We start from the raw sequence: 20814 nt of genomic DNA on the forward strand, positions 1-20814 counted from the left end.
CCTGTTAGAAGACTAGTATGACTTGGTCTTAGAAAGATCAAGGAATCCAATCAAGGAATCCAATCCACAGCCATTAAATCCTCAAAACCATTCATCAATTGCATTCGTGTTGCTTGTTGAGATTTAACACTTGTCTGTTTTGACTCATGCATCAAGATCATAGTCTTTGTTGTGATTCAAATGAAGTGATCTAGACAGCTTGACTCTTATAGCTGGAGCAAAACATTGATAAACCTAAGCATCCTTTGACCATGCTTGGTTCCCCAGGCCTTCTAGTTCAAAATTGAGTTAGACTTACTGCTATTAGGCAGGTAAGCAAAGAAATTGTCTAATTATGGCTGAATTTCATTGGGGAATGCTTTAATATTTTACAGACGTTTTGCAGTCAGAAACATATTTGCCTTCTATCAAGCATTTGTACACTTGTAATAATACATAGAACATCTCTGGATTATAGCTGAAATACTGCTCAATACTGTTGTGTCTCAGCTATTGGCAGAAAAATAGATGAAGCTAAATGAAATAGAAAAAGGGTTTTGAAGAAAAGTGCTCTAGACAAAAACAAACAAACCCAAAAACCAACAACCCTGCAGCCTGTCAGGAACACAAAACCATGAAAGGGGTAGGGGGGGAACAATGGTCAAGATTATAAAATGGGTTATGCTAATAACAGTAAACAAAACTTTCAAAATTCTATAAACTACAAGAGCTATGGAATCAAAATAATGAGAAAGAATACAATGTATAGAAAGATGAAGAGAAAAATTATTGAAAGCAGTCATCTGTATAGTTCCTAAGGAACATCTGGCAATGAAAGTGAAGAAAAGAAAACTAAAGAATTGCAGGATCACAGGTATGCAAACCCCCCACCCCCACCATACACACCAGCCTGGAAAAAAAACACTCCAAAATATTTGGAGACCCGCTTGACATCAGGGAAAATGGTTTCTGGTAATTACAGTTGGATGAAAGTTCCCTGAATTGATTTTCACAATTTTGTTTTACTGGCAAAAAGAGTTTTACCATTTCTGTTCCCTAATATCAGCACTGTAAACAAATATAAATGTTTTTACTTCTAGTTTTGTATGACAAACAATTCATACCTTTTATTCTGAGGTAAAGTACAGTAAATTAACTTAACATGAAAAATTCATTTTATTTAAAAAAGAAACTGAAGGGGGGGGGGAAACATGTTTTTGTGCTAATCAAACAATTAAGAGCAAATTTCTTTAATAATTTCCAGAAAAAATACAAGATTTATAGCAATCTATTCCTGGCACTCAGAACATCAAAATACTTTTATTTTAGCTTCCAACAATAATCTGTCTATTCTACAGATGCAGCTTCAGTATTTTCCTGGTCAGGGGCAGGCTCACTTCCAGTCTCTTTTCCTTCTTTGTTTCTTTTGGATTTTTTGTGTTTGTGTCTCCTGTGGCTGTCTCCTTCTTCACTATCATGACGCCGCCTGCTGCTACTAAGAAAAAGGAGAAAAAAGAAGAGAAAAAAAAAGATCAGCATTACTGTGGTATCATGGGTGAAAAGGCTGGTGTAGTGATTTTATTTCATAAAAAGTTTTAGGTTATCAAACATAGTTGACCCAAAGGAAATATTATATTATTGCACATGTGACTGTGGATAGATCTCCTTTTATTTTATACAATTTATATGATCCTAATGTATATGATAAATCCTTTTTTCACAATATAGTATCACAATTGCATCGGCTGGTTGGGACCCTTCAGTTGCTTATTTGGGGTTATTTTAATTGTGTCATGGATCTTGACCTTGATAGGGCTTGTAATCCTTGTAATTTACATTTGAATGTCACAAAAGGGGTCCTGTTGCTTTGTGAAGCCTTAAGAGATTGTTGATGTTTAGAGAGCATTTCAGCCTACCATAAAGGACTACCAGTACACACATCTCTTCAGAGCCCATATGATGCAATCTTGATAGGATTATATTTTGCTTGATCACGTCTCGCTCAGTAAGACAGAAGAGGCTCATATAGGTCCCATGATTGTATCAGATCATGCTCCGATCTGGATTGTGCTTTGGGACTCCTTGGCACAGCCCAGGCCACCTTGGAGGTTTCCCGAGGAGTTGTATTGGGACCCAGATTTTCCTCAATATTTACAGTACAAATGGGTAGATTTCCAAACTCTTAATAAAGCACGAGTCCCAACCCATTCTCTACTGGGATACGGTGAAGGCCTTATTACGCGGCAACATCATAGCGTACTGTAGTACTAAACGTAAATTGAGAGAGTGAGCTATTTTGCACCTGGAGCAAAAATTGATTCAGCTGTGAAGAGCATATGGGAGAGCTCCTAAGGGTAAACTTCGGCAAAATTTGTTGGCTACACATACTGAATTGAATGAATTATTACACCAGAGAACTAAGAAGACAGCATTATATTATCAATATCAACCATATAAATATGGTAATACAAATGGCCACCTTCTGGCTTGTATGGTGAATAAGGGGAGGGGCCCCATGAAAGTCTTGACCTTTTGGGTGCTGATGGACATCTTCTATATACTGATCAGATCTCTCAGGCATTTAAGACACACTTTACTTCTCTTTACTCCATGGAGGCGAATGGTGGGTTAATGCCTACCGTATATCTGGACAGCCTAGCCTTTTCCTCTCTGATGCCCGGGGACGTCCAGAAATTGAATACTCCCATTACAGCTGATGAATTGTTATATAAAAAAGTAAGTTAGGAAAAGACCCAGGCCCTGATGGGTTTGGTGCAGAGTTTTACAAACTGATGGGAGAGGGCATTTTGACAATTCTTAACAAGTTATTTAATCAAATTGTTGATTAAGGTGTGATGCCTGCCTCTCTGTAACAGCACAAGTGGTAGTACTACCAAAGCTGGACAAAGATCCGACTGCCCCGGCCAATTTCTTTTCTCTATTATGAAGCAAAGCTTTTAGAACATAAGAATTGCCACTGCTGAGTCTGACCAGTGGTCCATCGTGCCCAGCAGTCCTCTCACGCAGCGGCCCTCTGGTCAAAGACCAGCGCCCTAACTGAGACTAGCCCTACCTGCGTACGTTCTGATTCAGCATAAACTTGTCTAACTTTGTCTTGAATCCCTGGAGGGTGTTTTCTCCTATGACAGACTCTGGGAGAGCGTTCCAGTTTTCTACCAATCTCTGGGTGAAAAAGAACTTCCATATGTTCGTACGGAATCTATCCCCTTTCAATTTTAGAGAGTGGCCTCTCATTCTCCCCACCTTGGAGAGGGAGAACAACCTGTCCTTATCTACCAAGTCTATTCCCTTCAGTACCTTGTTTCGATTATGTCCCCTCTCAATCTCCTCTGTTCGAGGGAGAAAAGGCCCAGTTTCTCTAATTTTTTGCTGTACGGCAACTCCTCCAGTCCCTTAACCATCTTAGTCACTCTTCTCTGGACCTTTTCGAGTAGTACTGTGTCCTTCTTCATGTACAGCGACCAGTGCTGGATGCAGTACTCCAGGTGAGGGCGCACATAGCCCGGTACAACAGCCTGATAACCTTCTTTGATCTGTTCGTGATCCCCTTCTTTAATCATTCCTAGCATTCTGTTCGTCCTTTTCGTCGCCGCTGCGCATTGTGCAGATGGCTTCATCGACTTGTCGATCAGAACTCCCAAGTCTTCGGTTTTGGCAGAACAGTTAGCATGGGTTTTATCAACCTTACTGGTTGCCCCGCAGGTCAGCTTTCTGAGGGGTCGCAAGGCTATAAAGAACATTGGAACCATTTTAGCCTCCCTGGAGCTCGTCCATGCTCATGCGATTCCCTCTTTGCTTGTTAGCTTTGATGCTGAAAAGGCATTCAGTTGTGTGCACTGGGATTTTCTGTCTGTTGTTTTGGTGATCCATGGAATCATTGATAGTTTTGGGGAGGCTGTTAGAGTACATTATGATAGGCCTCAGGTGCAGTTGTGAGTGAATAGTCAGCTCACGGATATTTTTAATATTCAAAGAGGTACCAGGAAGGGATGCCTACTTTCCCCTCACTTTGGATCTTCTAATTAGTCTAATATGAGAGATCTGCTGTAATCTGTAGATTAAGGGGACATCACATCTATGAACACCTCATCTACAAAGAGCAAATAAGCATCAGCATATAGTTTAATATAAATGTAAAAGGATGAAAAGACCTCAGAGACCTTAAATGTCTGTTTATAGTTCTAAACTAAAACAGGTCAAATCTCAGTCTTTTGTCTGAAAAACTCCCTTATTGTACATTTGATATTATGTATCTTAGCAACAATAATTTAAGCACCATCATTTAATTTAAAAAAGCACTAATTTAAAATCGTCACTTTTGGATGCCAGCAGTCTGTGTGCTCTCAATATAGGCAGAGCTTAAGAATCACAAAGAAATCCAGAAAAGGGGACAAAAACATCGAATAAAATAAGAAAAAAGTAAGAGCAAAACAGAAACACTCCTTCATGCATGTGTGTAGAAGGGAAAAATGACAGGTGGAGCTAGAGCTCTCAGAGAAGTAGAGGAGGGATACAGAAAAAAATCCGGACTGGATTCCTTCTGCATATGATATGCGGCCATTGGGAGATAACACACTTGTCTAGAATGTTTCACCTATTGCACTGGCAAAAGAGATTATCCTGGTAAGCTCTTTTCCAATAGATAGATGAGACATTCTAGACAAGTGGGTAATATCCCTATAGCTGCGTGCATCTGCAGAAGGAATCCATTCTGGATTTTTCTTCTTGCCTCTGCTGTACTTCACTGGGCTCCTTAGCTTCACCTGCAATTAGTACCCAAGCACTGAGAGTCACCCAATACATGTGAATTAGAGGCACCTGTAGCAACAGGCTTAAAAAAAACCTGTTCTGCTCAAGAATTAAACCAAATAGTAATGTTAACCCCCAACAAAGGCTTCAAAGGAGCTCAGAAACTATTCCTATATAAAATGTAAACATATATACAAATTCTTCCCAGTCCCCAAGAACATAAGAATTGCCACTGCTGAGTCAGACCAGTGGTCCATCATGCCCAGCAGTCCGCTCACGCGGCGGCCCTCTGGTCTAAGACCAGAACCCTAACTGAGACTAGCCCAACCAGCGCACGTTCTTGTTCAACAGAAATTTGTCTAACTTTGTCTTGAATCCTTGGAGGGTGTTTTCCCCCTATAACAGCCTCTGGAAGGCATCCAAGAAGCAGCTTGGAGAAGCATAAGCACACTGAAAGAGTAGGCAGGCGCAGGAAGGACTGGGCGGGAGTCTAGAATGTCTCACCTATCTACTGGAAAAGAGGTTATCAGGGTAAGTACATAATCTCTTTTTCCAGTGCAATAGATGAGACATTCTAGACATATGTGACATACAAAAGCCGTCCCTAAAAAGTTGGGTAGGTTTGCTGCACCAACCTTTAAGACCAAGGACCCTTGTGTTCTAAAGCTGCATGCTCAAGAGCCATGTTGTAAGAGCAGTGACTTGGATCATCCATGGAAACTGGACTCTGTATACGGAGGTCTGGATGGGCACTCAGCCGAAGGCTGCAACCCCTGCATAGACACATCAGATCTGCGTACCATGGTCTGCAAGACAGATCTGCTCAATAAACCGGCCTAAGTTCAGCTAAGGAGGAAAGACATACAGAAGAATCTTCTGAGACCATTACTGCATCATAGCATCGAGCCCCTCGCTTCTGGGTTCAGATCTTTGACTGAAGAAATGATCCGCTTTCTTGTTTCTTGCCTTGGCCATGAGGTCGAAGCGTGGCCTACTCCAGCGCTGCACTATGGCTCAGAAAGCCGCTGAAGACAGAGTCGAAGGAGCCGGCTGCTCTAGAAGGGAAGAAATCTGTGCACACAGTTTCTGCCTGTGGGCTTCTGGTAGATAGACGTAGCCCGCAGCTATGTCAAAGAGGACTCCCAGATATTCCAGTGACTGCAAGGGTGTCAGATTGCTCTTTCTGAAGCTGACAATCCATCCCAGGTCCTTCAGCACCTGGAGCACCCGCTTCACCAAGCGCCATTCCTCGGACGAGGGAGCTCTGATCAACCAGTCGTCTAAATAAGGGTGAACCTGGAGACCCATTTTTAGTATGTAAGCCGCCATCACCAGAATCAGCTTGGTGAAGGTCCACGGTGCTGTCGCCAGCCCAAAAGGTAGAGCTGAGAATTGGTAATGCTGTTCCAGAACATGAAACCACAAAAATTTGTGGTGGGCTATAAAAATAGGAATATGCAAGTACGCCTCCGTGATATCCAGAGAGGCAAGAAACTCCTGGGGCCACTGCTGTAATGATCGAACGTATGGTCTCCATGCAAAATAGTGGAACCTTGAGAGCTGAATTCACATGCTGAAGATCCAGATAAGGCCTCCAATCTTCGGAGCCTTTCTTTGGCACAATACAGCATATAGAGTATCTGCCTGAGCCCAAGTGATTGGGCAACACCAGCTCTATAGCTTGACTATCCAGCTTGAAACTTGAGTGCTTTGTCCGGACGACCTGTAGGAGAGTCCACAAACCAATCCGTCAGAGGCTGGGCAAATTCCAGTTTGTAGCCTGACCGAATAATGTCCAATACCCACTGGTTGGATGCAATGCAAATCCAGGCGGGAAGAAATGCTGAAAGCCTGCCCCCTATCTGAAGAGGTGCGTCCCTCGGACTGGCTGGTAATGCCTGGAGCCACTATATTGTTGTCGGGAGCCCTCTCTGTGACATGGCACTTGCATACAGTCAGGATCACTGTGAGCCACAAAAATTAGAGCTACTAGGACCTCATGAGGTCCTGGGTCTGCTATCAGGCAGAGTCCTAGAGTGACGATCCATCATAGAATCCATGAGGATGTTCAGACCTTTGCCAAACAATAACTGCCCCTTAAAAGGCAGTCTAGCCCTGGAAGTGGCTTCTCCAGCTCATTTTTCTGATCCAGAGCATTCTGTGGCCAAAAATGGAATACACTGACACTTTTGCCAAAACTAGCAGAAGGTCATACAATGTGTCATCCATATAATCCGTCCCAAGCATAAGAAATTGAAGAGGGGGATCCACCACCTCACTCTCCATTGTACGTAGCCGAGACAGACACATGAGACAAAAGACGTCATCGAAGGAGCTTTGATGTCTAAAGCAGCTACGTCAAAGAGTTTCCTGAGGACCACATCCACATGGCGGTCCTGCATATCCTTTAGCACTACACCACCTTCACTGGGAAAAGAGGTGTGTTTAGTCATCTGTGCAATCAAAGAATCCACCCTAGGCTGACCCAAAAGCTGCTGACACTTCTGTGCCAGAGGATACAAACGTGACATAGTTATAGCAATTTTTAGAGCACCCTCTGAAGAAATTTTTAGAGCATCCTTTGAAGAGTCAAACTGCTCCAAGACCAAAATGCAAAGTAGTAGACTAAGAGTGCAAACCACAAAGCCAGGAGGAAGAAGTGGATGGAGCCAGCTGAGTGACCAAATTCAACTCCTGCAAAGACTCAGAAATAACATCTGGCAAAGTAGCAGACTTAAATAAATGCAAGACCATGGGATCATCCCCAGGAGCCAAGCCCCCAGAGGAATCCACAGATACAGCACAGAGTCCCTGATCTCCCATCCCGGGAAGCGCTGTTCCTGTAAACCAGGGATCAGCAAGTGAAACATCCACATCAGGTTCCCCCATATCAAGGTTAGGCAGCGGCAGGAAGTGCCCAAAAGCACAACGCTATGGAGGCAGATTGGGACTGCTCAGGGGGAGAACGCCTGTTCTGAAACTCAGACCACAAAAATTTCATAAAGTCTAGAAAAGTGTCCAGCTCCTGGGGTATAGAGCCACTCTTAGATTACTTAAATTTGCATTTCTTAGGCTGCTGAGGGTCCGCAGCCAGGTGAACAGAATTACCAGCTGTGCTAAACCCCAAAAGCAAAGGTGGCTGCACCACCGGGCTAGCTGAGCATTTAGTCACCTACTTCAGCAGGGGAGAGGCTAAACTGGACACTGCTGCCTCCCCCTGGCTGTGTCACACGGTGCAAGGATGCTCTAAAAATGCTAAATTTGCAAAATCCTGGTAAGAATACACATGGGGAAAGCCGAAGGCCTCCTTTCCTGCAAGTTTCTAGGCAAATTTGCAGTTTTGGAGAAGCAGGGAGTTTTAAGAAAAAAAGATTGTTAAAAATCCAAGATGGCCACCATCAAGAAATTTGCATCAAAATCATGATATTTTTCACACTTCCCAAACTCAAAAAATGGCAATTTTAGGATTTTTCAGGAAGGGGGGGGGGATCACAGGGTAACATTCAGAAACACTCAAAACCCCACTTTTCCAACCTCCCCCAATGCACCTCACAGGCTGACAGGCTGTACTCACTGTGACCTGTGCTATAGCCTGCTTCAACTCACAGTAGCTTGATGAGAAAATTCACTGCCCAATGCTGGGAATGCTTCTGTAAAGCTGATCTTTGGGCTGCCAGTCAGACCCTATGCCTGACTGTACCTCTACCTCTGTGAACCAACAGATGTGTATCAGAACTGGAAAAGGTGAGAAAACACAGCCAGCACCCTACGAGACACCATTGAGTCTCTTAAGGGCGCCCAAAAGCCTATGCTTGATCCCTGCTTAATAGTAGATGAGACCACTTCAGGGATGGTCCTGAACTCCAACGAAAACTATGCAGGTTGGCTAACATAGTTACCCAGTGGGATCGGCCTGTCAATTACAGACTTAAGTCTGTATGTTTTCAAAGCAGGCAGAGCTGAGAAAATGCTCCAAGCACCAGAATCCCCACAAAAGGGACAAAAATACACCAAATAAAATTAAAAAATGGGGAGAGCAGAACAAACACTCCTGCAGGTATCCATGCAAAAGGAAAGAACTGCAGGTGGAGCTAAGGAGCCCAGTGAAGTACAGAGGCAAGAGGAAAAAATGGGAGTGGATTCCTTCTGCAGATGCACGCGGCTATAGGGATATTACCCATCTGTCTAGAACAGGGGTATCAAAGCCCCTCCTCGAGGGCCGCAATCCAGTCGAGTTTTCAGGATTTCTCCAATGAATATGCATGAGATCTATTTGCATGCACTGCTTTCATTGTATGCTAATAGATCTCATGCATATTCATTGGGGAAATCCTGAAAACCCTACTGGATTGTGGTCCTCGAGGAGGGACTTTGACACCCCTGGTCTAGAATGTCTCACCTATTGCACTGGAAAAGGTATTAGTGAGCAAAACACTTTTCCAAAGAAGGGAAGTTATATAACTAGAGATGATGGTATCAAGCTGCAAAGAGGCAGAGTTAAAAGCAATACCAGGAAACACATTTTCACTGACAGGATTGAGGATGCTTGGAATACCCTCCCAATAGGAGGTACTGGAGACAACATAAGAACATAAGCAATGCCTCTGCTGGGTCAGACCTGAGGTCCATCATGCCCAGCAGTCCGCTCACGCGGCGGCCCAACAGGTCCAGGACCTGTGCAGTAATCCTCTATTTATACCCCTCTATCCCCTTTTCCAGCAGGAAATTGTCCAATCCTTTCTTAAACCCCTGTACTGTACTCTGCCCTATTACGCCCTCTGGAAGCGCATTCCAGGTGTCCACCACTCGTTGGGTAAAGAAGAACTTCCTAGCATTCGTTTTAAATCTGTCCCCTTTTAACTTTTCCAAGTGTCCTCTTGTTCTTTTATTTTTCGAAAGTTTGAAGAATCTGTCCTTCTCTACTCTCTCTATGCCCTTCATGATCTTATAAGTCTCTATCATATCCCCTCTAAGTCTCCTCTTCTCCAGGGAAAAGAGACCCAGTTTCTCCAATCTCTCAGCGTATGAGAGGTTTTCCATCCCTTTTATCAAGCGTGTCGCTCTCCTCTGAACCCTCTCGAGTAACGCCATATCCTTCCTAAGGTACGGAGACCAATATTGGATGCAGTATTGCAGATGCGGGCGCACCATCGCCCGATACAATGGCAGGATAACTTCTTTTGTCCTTGTTGTAATACCCTTCTTGATTATGCCTAGCATTCTATTTGCTTTCTTAGCGGCTGTTGCGCACTGTGCCGTCGGCTTCATTGTCATGTCCACCATTACCTCCAAGTCCCTTTCTTGGTTGCTCTCATTCAATAATATCCCTCCCATCGTATAGTTGTACCTCGGGTTTCTGTTTCCAACATGCAATACTTTACATTTCTCAACGTTGAACTTCATCTGCCATCTCGCTGGCAATTCCCCCAATTTGTTCAAGTCCCTTTGCAATTCTTCGCATTCCTCTTTAGTCCCAGCTCCACTAAATAGTTTTGTATCGTCCGCAAATTTTATTATCTCACACTTCGTGCCTGTTTCTAGATCATTTATGAATATATTAAATAGCAGCGGCCCGAGCACTGAGCCCTGCAGAACACCACTCGTGACCCCCATCCAGTCCGAGTAGTGGCCCTTCAGTGACAGAATTCAAAAAGGATGGTATACATACAAAGGATTTTTAAATGGTACAAAGATGCAAACCAAGCATAGTGTTGAATGGTGACCAAAAAAAAGTTAGACATTAGGAAAAAGATAAGAGAATAAAACAGAGTAGGATAATGTTTCTATATCACTCCATAGTGAGACTATGCTTTGAGTATTAAGTGCCATTCTGGCTGCACATCTAAGAAAAAGATATAGTGGAACTGGAAAAGGTAATGAGAAGGGCAACCAAAATGATAAAGGGGATGGAAGGACTCTCATAATGAATGGCTAAAAAGATAGGGCTTTTCAGCTTGAAATAGACAGCTGCAGAAAGATATGATAGAAATCTATACAAACCTTACTCCTGGCAGAATTCTGCACTACTGCACAATGCAGAATTTGCGCAGAATTCTCCAGAGACGCATAATTACCTGAGGTCTGTGCAGAATTTTGATATCGGGTCAGCACTCCCTCCCTTCTTCACCTAGAGAGTGGTGGAGAGCTGGAATGTTCTTCCGGAGGGTGTTGAAGGGGAAAACATCCTCCAGGGTTTCAAGACTAAGCTGGACAAGTTCCTGCTAAACTGGGACGTATGCAGGTGAGGCTGGACTCATTTAGAGCACTGGTCTTTGACCTGGGGGCCACCGCGTGAGCGGACTGCTAGGCATGATGGACTACTGGTCTGACTCAGCAGTGGCAGCTCTTAAGTTCTTATGGCATCGATTTGGGCCACTTGCATGGGCTCTGCAGGCTTCCCTCAACTGCAGTCTGCCTCTGATGTCACTTCCTCTTTCTTTGGTGGGACTGCAGTAGAGAAAAACCTGCAGATCCGGAAGTAGGCTGCATTGAGGGAATCGGTGTTGCTGAGGTAGTGGACAATGAGGAGTGACAGATGCTAGCTGGGGGGGGACAGGGATATGAGAAATACTGACTAGTGGGAACTGGGGTGAGAAAAATGCTAGTTGGGAGGGACAGGGATGAGATATTGACTGGGGGGAACAGGGTAGAGAAGGTGAGAGATGCTGGCTGGGGGGTAGAGGAAGATAGCATGAGATGCTGGTGGGGGCTAGAAGGCTTTGATATTGAGGGAAAAATCCACCAATGCGAGATTGAAGGAAGCAAATGTTCCTCCGAGGGTCGATTAATTTAGTGACTGAAAAAGTGTTGATGTTGCTGGCTGGAAATCCAGCTGAAAGAGGTCCTAAGGCCCAAAAAATTCAAAGAAAAAATTTTGAGAGAAACTTTCAAGAAATTAAGACTACAAAAGAAAAATAAGAGAAGGCACAAAAAAGGGAAAATACAGCTCAATTAGAGAGACTCCAATGACACATGTCTTCTTAGCACCATGGAAAACTACATTTTTGCTATAGTCACTGTATAACATTAAACGATACCTTCGAGAAGACTTGTGTCGTGATGATTCTTCCTTTTCTCGGTGTCTTCTTTCTCTATGTCTTTCTTCTTTTTCCCTGCTTATTCTTTCTCTATGACGCTCATAACCTCTTTCTGCATATTCTCTATACCTATACCGGTCGTCATCACTAAAAGAGAGAGAAATGTATTAAAAATAAATTTTTCATTTTTACAATAAAAAAATTACATGTACATAACAAATCTCAAACATGGTAAAAGATGCTAAATATTTTTAGAAGTTCTTCTACTTTGAATTTGTTTGTAAAATAATGCACGTATGTCTTTCTTTAAACATATTTCTCATATCCAAACCAAAAAGCAGTTACTTACCGTAACAAGTATTATCCTGGGACAGCAGGCAGAGAGGCAGATATTCTGACATGTGGGTGACATTATCCACGGAGCCCACAGTACTAAAGTGTATTGTCTCTTTAAGCTTTAGAAAGCTTTATGACTGCCCGCACTGCGCATGTACGAGTGCCTTCTCGCCCGACACCGGCTTGCGAGCTTGTCAGTTCAATGTCCAAGTGAAGAAGCCAACTAGGGGAGGTGGGTGGGATGTGAGAATATCTGCCTGCTGTTATGGTAAGTAACTGTGCTTTATCCTAGGACAAGAAGGTAGCATATTCTCACATGTGGGACTCCCTAACTTACTGAATGGGATGGAAGGAGATCTGGCCTCCAAATAAAACATAAATGTGTAGCGCTCTGCCCAAAAAGCAGATATATTGCGATTCGAGCAGGCAGAGCAAGGGAAGGAAAAGAAGAGAGAATAATAAGAGGCATACAACCATCCTCAATAAGAAGAAAGGATAATGTAAGAAAAGCAATGTGCAGGGAAGCTCTAAACTAGGAGACGATCTCATAGCAACTGGCGAATCCGAGTAAAGGAAAGGGAGACGCCACAAAGATTCAAGAAAAAACAGTAGAGTGGGTAATAGAAAGTGGCACATATAGGGGTGCCAGATGAAAAAAACAGGCAAAGCCAACTTTTCCCAGATTGAGAAGACAGGAAATGAAAGGGAAAAAATTGGAAATCAAAATGGAAGCGTGGTTCCCATTGAACAGACTAATTTTGCAAGAAAAAACCAGGAACTAAATCATAGAAAGGAGAGAAACTCCGTACTATGGACGATAGAATATAAATGGAACAAAAGACTAGCTGACTGGGGGTTAGGTCATATGTCAACAGTCTCCCCCCACTTCCCCCTGAGGCTGTCTGAGAGCTCTGGAATGTCTTGTAAAGTGAACAGAGCCAATGCAAGGAAAGAAGAGGAGAAACAGTTATTCTCAAGATATATGCTGGAAAGAAAACAAAGAAAAACCAGCTAAGAAGTCACTGAATAAATACTGAACATGAGATGGAAATCATTAAATGCTTCCATGTAAGATTTGAAAGTCCAAAGAGAGGAATATGCAAATTTATGCACAGAATCTGCCTACAGGCTGTACTCAAATAAAGCATTAGAGTATAGAGCTCAGATACCTGAACACTAATGAACAGAAATAGGACTGTTTCCTATTCAAAGGATTGGTAGGAAAAGTGTAATGAAAAGAACAACCATGAAAGTGGATGCAATTTAAAGAGGTGTACATAAAGAAAGTGCAGTTGCTTACCTGCAACAGGTATTCTCCGCAGACAGCAGGGGAATGCAGACACACTTGAAAGTGAAGTCCTCTGACAAATCCTAAGTGCTGGTACTCTCCCCTAGGTATGGTAAAGCTTTGCCGTAGTGGGCATGTGCAGGCATGTTACCTCCGAAGCCCCTCCCATCGGAATGTTAGTTATATCCTCTAGCTATAAATATGTATGACTGAGGGGAAAGAGGGCGGGCAAGTGTGGCTGCATTCCCCTGCTGTCTATGGAGAATACCTGTTACAGGTAAGCAACTGCGCTTTCTTCGGAGACAAGCAGGGGAGATGCAGGCACACTTGAAGGCGAGTCCCAAGCTTAAATGAAATTATGGGAGGTGGAACTCATTAGACTGCAAATAGATGTCTTAGAACAGATTGACCAAATTGGGTATATTGAGCCGAGCTTTGGTTTAAACAATAATGTTTGGAAAACATATGAACTGAAGACCATGTAGCAGCATTACAAATGTCCTGAATGGGAATGGAGTGAAGATGTGCTACTGAGGAAGCCATAGCACGCACTTTATGTGCTCTCACAATGCCAGAAGATGGCATCTTGGCTCGTTTATAACAAAAAGAGATACAATGTGCTATCCATGTGGAAATCATCCTTTTAGCAACACGTTGACCCTGGGGTAGAAGGATTGAAAGAGACGAAAAGCTGGTTAGTTATACGAAAATCAGCAGTACGTTTCAGGTAAAAAAGTAATGTACTTCTGCCATCCAATGTGTGAAGAGTTTCCTCCACAGGAGAATCATGAGGAGGAGGGAAAAACGATGGTAAGGTTATAGTTTGGTTCAGGTGGAAGTTTGTAACTACCTTTGGAAGGAACTTTGGATGTGTCCTCATCTGTACCTTCGTTGGAAGAAATTGAAGGTAAGGATAGTATGTTACTAAAGCTTGAAGCTCACTGACTCGTCTGGCTGAAGTTAGCGCTGTTAAAAAGGCTACTTTCCAAGTAAGAAATCCCAATGAAGCAGATCACAGAGGTTCAAAGGGAGCTGACATGAGTTGATCCAGGACAATATTAAGATCCCATGATAGGGGAGGTCTCTGAGTGGAGTCTAAGGTTAGAGAGTCCTCTTAGAAAACGAGCCACCAGGGGGTGTTGAGAAATAGGTTTACCATCAATATGAGGATGGTTTGCTGAAATTGCTGAAAGGTGAAATCTGACCGAGTTGGATTTCAGGCCAGACTCGGATAAGTGCAATAAGTAGGTTAAGAGGGAAGGGACTGAACATTGGAGAGGATCTCAAGACTGAGAAGATGTCCAAAGTGAGAAGCGTTTCCATTTGGAGGGGCCTTAGGTGCTTGTGCCAATCAGGCCCTAAGATCCTGTGGGTTGGGCAGTGGAGGGGCGGGCCCGCCTCATTTGGACGGAAGCGAGTCTGCTGGCTGGATGGTGCGACTTTCCGTCCGGCCAAATTGGAGGTAAGCCCAAGGAGGGGTTCTTGGTTGGGGGCTTTTGTTGGGGGGGAGCCGGCAAGAGGGGTTGGGTACCCTCCTGATGGCGATCTTAGGGGGGCCATCTTACAGAAAACTTCCTTATTTCAAAACAATAAAGCAAACTCTCACAGCAACAGATTCAGTCCATATACCAGAGCCAGAATTTCATTTATACCGGCTGAAAGGTTTAATAGAGGACCTAAGGGATATCAGACAGCCCTCCAAACAACATAGTTTGGATGGGTAAATTCCTCATTTGTCCCAAGGTACCTCCACCACCTAATTTTATATATATCTTTTTCTTATTCTTAATTTCATATATATATATTTTTCTTATTTTTAATCTTATAACTTGTTTTTCTTAAGCATATTACCGTATTTTCACGCAAATAACGCGCACCCGTATAAAACACGTACACGGGTATAGCGCGCAGAAATCACGATGATATGTACAAAAACTTTGGTATACCGCGCTCACGGGTATACCGCGCATGCTGCCCGACGCTCCTTTCGCCCGCCCTGACTTTCCGTGCGCTGTCCCGACTCTCCGTTCACCCCCCCTGACTTCCGTGCACTGTCCCCCCTTGAAGGTCTGTCCCCATCCTGAAAGCCTGATGCCCCCCCCCGACGTCCGATACATCCCTCCCCCCGAAGGACCGCCGACTCCCCAACAATATCGGGCCAGGAGGGAGCCCAAATCCTCCTGGCCAGGGCGACCCCCTAACCCCACCCCGCACTACATTACGGGCAGGAGGGATCCCAGGCCCTCCTGCCCTCGACGCAAACCCCCCTCCCCCCAACGACCGCCTCCCCCAAGAACCTCCGACCGCCCCCCCAGCCGACCCGCGACCCCCCTGGCGACCCCCACGACCCCCCCACCCCCCCTTCCCCGTCCCTTTGGTAGTTGGGCCAGGAGGGAGCCCAAACCCTCCTGGCCACGGCGACCCCCTAACCCCACCCCGCACTACATTACGGGCAGGAGGGATCTCAGGCCCTCCTGCCCTCGACGCAAACCCCCCTCCCCCCCAACGACCGCCCCCCCCAAGAACCTCCGACCGCCCCCCCAGCCGACCCGCGACCCCCCTGGTGACCCCCACGAACCCCCCACCCCCTTCCCCGTACCTTTGGTAGTTGGCCGGACAGACGGGAGCCAAACCCGCCTGTCCGGCAGGCAGCCAACGAAGGAATGAGGCCGGATTGGCCCATCCATCCTAAAGCTCCGCCTACTGGTGGGGCCTAAGGCGCGTGGGCCAATCAGAATAGGCCCTGGAGCCTTAGGTCCCACCTGGGGGCGCGGCCTGAGGCACATGGTCGGGTTGGGCCCATGTGCCTCAGGCCGCGCCCCCAGGTGGGACCTAAGGCTCCAGGGCCTATTCTGATTGGCTCACGCGCCTTAGGCCCCACCAGTAGGCGGAGCTTTAGGATTGATGGGCCAATCCGGCCTCATTCCTTCGTTGGCTGCCTGCCGGACAGGCGGGTTTGGCTCCCGTCTGTCCGGCCAACTACCAAAGGTACGGGGAAGGGGGGTGGGGGGGTCGTGGGGGTCGCCAGGGGGATCGCGGGTCGGCTGGGGGGCGGTCGGAGGTTCTTGGGGGGGGCGGTCGTTGGGGGGGAGGGGGGTTTGTGTCGAGGGCAGGAGGGCCTGGGATCCCTCCTGCCCGTAATGTAGTGCGGGGTGGGGTTAGGGGGTCGCCGTGGCCAGGAGGGTTTGGGCTCCCTTCTGGCCCAACTACCAAAGGTACGGGGAAGGGGGGTGGGGGGGTCGTGGGGGTCTCCAGGGGGGTCGCGGGTCGGCTGGGGGAGCGGTCGGAGGTTCTTGGGGGGGGGGGCGGTCGTTGGAGGGAGGGGGGTTTGCGTCGAGGGCAGGAGGGCCTGGGATCCCTCCTGCCCGTAATGTAGTGCGGGGTGGGGGTGGGGGGTCGCCGTGGCCAGGAGGGTTTGGGCTCCCTTCTGGCCCGATATTGTCGGGAAGTCGGCGGTCCTTCGGGGTGGGGGTGCGAGTGGTCCTGCCGGGGGGGGGGGGGATGTATCGGACGTCGGGGAGTCGGCCGGGCAAGAGGGCTTGGGCTCCCTCTTGCTCCGATCGTGGATGCGGGTGCGGGTGGGAGCGCGTGCGAGCGGTCGTTCGGGGTGGGGGTGCGAGCGGTCCTGATGGGGGGGTGAATCGGGCGTCGGGCGGGGTGGGAACTATGTTTTAAAACTTTTGTATACCGCGCTCACGCATATAACGCGCGAGGGGTATGCGCGGTAGGTAAAAACGCGTATAATGCGCGCATTATATGCGTGAAAATACGGTAGATGTACTTAGCTTTTTTGCTAGCATTCAGCTGCAAACTATTTCCCCGAACGCCAACGCGTTTCGAGATCTTTGTCAAGGCGACAAGGGGAACTAGAAGCAAAAAAGAACAAAAACATGATTAAAAAAACTAAGCAAGAGTCAGGGGAAATTTCAAAACACTGACCCCAAAAATATAATACTATCTAAGGTCTTACCTTAATATTAACAAAGAACAGCATACCGTCTACCCGTATCCAAAAATAGTAGTAGCAACTGACTGAATCTGAGGCTTTAAATAATCCCACCCCTATGACGTCATATCCTGGAAAAAAGACTGACACTACCTGAATTTCTTTTAAAGGGAACTGACACTTCCTACAAATCTGCTTGGGCTAGCCAATCCGATGTTTCATTCAAACCATTAGGGGACAAGGAATTAAGTTTAAACATCCAACGGAGCTCACAACGGTTAAGTCTCCTAATAGTATTGCCACCCTCCCACCCAACTACAATACGATCCAACACTCTCCATTTCAGGTCTTTTAGAGTGTGCCCACAATTAGTCCAATGACGGACTAAAGGAGATGATTCGTTTTGAGTGTGGACACGTGATTTATGTTCCGTTAAACGGACACGAATCGGACGAGTTGTACGTCCAACATATAACATGGGACAAGGACATTGAATTACATATATGACATTATCCGAAGTGCAAGAGGTATTATGAGTTGTAACAAACACTTCACCCGTAATGGGGTGAGTCCACCTCTCGCCTGGTAAGGTGTAAACACACCATTGGCATTGACCACAAGGGTGATGACTACCCCCCCTAAGGGGAGTGTAATCCTGCAGTTTGTTATGATTTAAATACTCCCCGATATTTCTCCTACGCCTGTATGAGCACAACGGTTGATCATCCAGGGTAGGAATAGCCAATTTTGGGATATGCCAATATTTTTTAATGATGTGAGAAATGTGGTGGGAGAGAGTGGAGTAATCTTGGACAAAAGCCACCGTCTCCGCCAGATCAGTGTCATACACTTTATCCTGGAGTAACCATTCCCTATGGGCATATTTTGCTCTCTTATAAGCACTTTTAACTACCTCATAGGGATACCCACGTTGGTAAAAACGGTTTTTCATTATTTTGGCTTGAGCCCGAAAATCATCAGTGGAAGCGCAAATTCTTCTCAGCCTAAGAAACTGGCTGATCGGTAAACTTCTCTTCAAGCCTTCAGGGTCCTTGTCCCATGTTATATGTTGGACGTACAACTCGTCCGATTCGTGTCCGTTTAACGGAACATAAATCACGTGTCCACACTCAAAACGAATCATCTCCTTTAGTCCGTCATTGGACTAATTGTGGGCACACTCTAAAAGACCTGAAATGGAGGGTGTTGGATCGTATTGTAGTTGGGGGGGAGGGTGGCAATACTATTAGGAGACTTAACCGTTGTGAGCTCCGTTGGATGTTTAAACTTAATTCCATGTCCCCTAATGGTTTGAATGAAACATCGGATTGGCTAGCCCAAGCAGATTTGTAGGAAGTGTCAGTTCCCTTTAAAAGAAATTCAGGTAGTGTCAGTCTTTTTTCCAGGATATGACGTCATAGGGGTGGGATTATTTAAAGCCTCAGATTCAGTCAGTTGCTACTACTATTTTTGGATACGGGTAGACGGTATGCTGTTCTTTGTTAATATTAAGGTAAGACCTTAGATAGTATTATATTTTTGGGGTCAGTGTTTTGAAATTTCCCCTGACTCTTGCTTAGTTTTTTTAATCATGTTTTTGTTCTTTTTTGCTTCTAGTTCCCCTTGTCGCCTTGACAAAGATCTCGAAACGCGTTGGCGTTCGGGGAAATAGTTTGCAGCTGAATGCTAGCAAAAAAGCTAAGTACATCTAATATGCTTAAGAAAAACAAGTTATAAGATTAAAAATAAGAAAAATATATATATATGAAATTAAGAATAAGAAAAAGATATATATAAAATTAGGTGGTGGAGGTACCTTGGGACAAATGAGGAATTTACCCATCCAAACTATGTTGTTTGGAGGGCTGTCTGATATCCCTTAGGTCCTCTATTAAACCTTTCAGCCGGTATAAATGAAATTCTGGCTCTGGTATATGGACTGAATCTGTTGCTGTGAGAGTTTGATCTTAGGGGGGGCCATTAGGGGGTCCAGCAGGAGGGGTTGAGTTCCCTCCTGCTGTCGATCTTAGGGGGAGCGTTGGGGGGTCCGGCAGGAAGGGGTTGAGTACCCTCCTGCTGGCGATCTTAGGGGGAGCGTTGGGGGGTCCGGCAGGAGAGGTTGGGTACCCTCCTGCTGGCGATCTTAGGGGGGGCCGTTGGGGGTTCCAGCAGGAGTTAGGCACCCTCCTGCCAGTGATCTTTGGGGGGGGGGGAAGGATTCTGTCAGCAGGAAGGGTTGAGCACCTTCCTGCCAGCGATTGCGGGTTTTGTCGGCAGGAGGGGTTGGGCACCCTCCTGCCGCGATTGTCAAGGGGGGGGGGTTGGGGAGGGGAGACTGGCGGCCGTAGCCACGTCAGCTATGCCTGGGGAGCATTCTTTTTTTTTAAAAAAGTGCCTCCCGATTGGCTGATTAGACAGTTGTAGGACACCTACAGCTGCCTACAATTGGGAGCACTTTGCAGAATCAGAGCCACAATGTGCAGGGTGTTCGGATTCCAAAGCAGAGTTTGGATTCTGGGGCAAAATTTACTACAGTGGTCATCAACTTGGCAGCTAGGCTTCAATGCTAAAAAATGTAAAGTAATGCACCTAGGCAAAAAAAATCCACACAGAACTTACATACTAAATGGTGAAACCTTGTCCAGGACCACGGTGGAACGTGATTTAGGAGTGATCATTAGCGATGATATGAAGGCTGCCAATCAAGTAGAGACGGCTTCGTCCAAGGCAAAACAAATGATGGGCTGCATCCATAAGGGTTTTGTCAGCAGAAAACCTGAAGTCATAATGCCACTGTACAGATCCATGGTGAGACCTCATCTCGAGTATTGTGTTCAATTCTGGAGACCACACTACCGGAAAGATGTGTTGAGAATTGAGTCGGTTCAGCGAATGGCTACCAGGATGGTCTTGAGGCTCAGGGATCTCACTTATGAAGAAAGGTTAAAAAAACTGCGGATGTACTCACTGGAGGAGCGAAGAGAAAGGGGGGACATGATTGAAACCTCTAAGTATATCACGGGGCGTATAGAGGTGAAAGATGATATCTTCAGTCTTACAGGACCCTCGGTAACCAGAGGACACTCGCTGAAAATCAGGGGAGGGAAATTTCAGGGTGATGCTAGGAAGTACTTCTTCACCGAAAGGGTGGTCGATCATTGGAACGAGCTGCCTCAGCAGGTGATTGAGGCCAACAGCATGTCAGATTTTAAGAGAAAATGTGATATTCATGTGGGTCTATAGGGGAGTAAGAATCAGGGAGTGGGCAATTGGTATGGGCAGACTCGATGGGCTATGGCCCTTTTCTGCCGTCAATTTCTATGTTTCTATGTTTACAAAAAAAGGTTTGGATTCCAAATTGTTCGAGTTCTGGGGCGTTCGGATTCCGAGGTATCACTGTGTGTGTATATATATATATATATATATATATATATATATATATATATATATATATATAT

The 20814-nt window shown here is 45.6% G+C and overlaps 1 protein-coding gene across 5 annotated transcripts in view; it reads right to left on the reverse strand.

Moving 5' to 3' along the window:
* Positions 1–339: 339 nt before the first annotated feature.
* Positions 340–20814, reverse strand: part of FIP1L1 (factor interacting with PAPOLA and CPSF1) — a 342276-nt gene continuing 321801 nt past the window's right edge. For 3 of the 5 annotated variants that reach the window (XM_033945458.1, XM_033945465.1, XM_033945439.1), the window contains 2 exons: positions 11787–11933; positions 340–1474 (listed from right to left, as the gene is read on the reverse strand). In XM_033945458.1, the coding sequence (XP_033801349.1) occupies positions 1327–1474; positions 11787–11933 (295 nt within the window). In that variant the 3' untranslated portion in view covers positions 340–1326. The remainder of the gene's footprint in view (positions 1475–11786; positions 11934–20814) is intronic. The other 2 variants (XM_033945476.1, XM_033945449.1) reach the window with 1 other exon arrangement.

Source organism: Geotrypetes seraphini, chromosome 1 (genome assembly GCF_902459505.1).
Source record: "Geotrypetes seraphini chromosome 1, aGeoSer1.1, whole genome shotgun sequence".
Taxonomy (NCBI): Eukaryota; Metazoa; Chordata; class Amphibia; order Gymnophiona; family Dermophiidae; genus Geotrypetes; species Geotrypetes seraphini.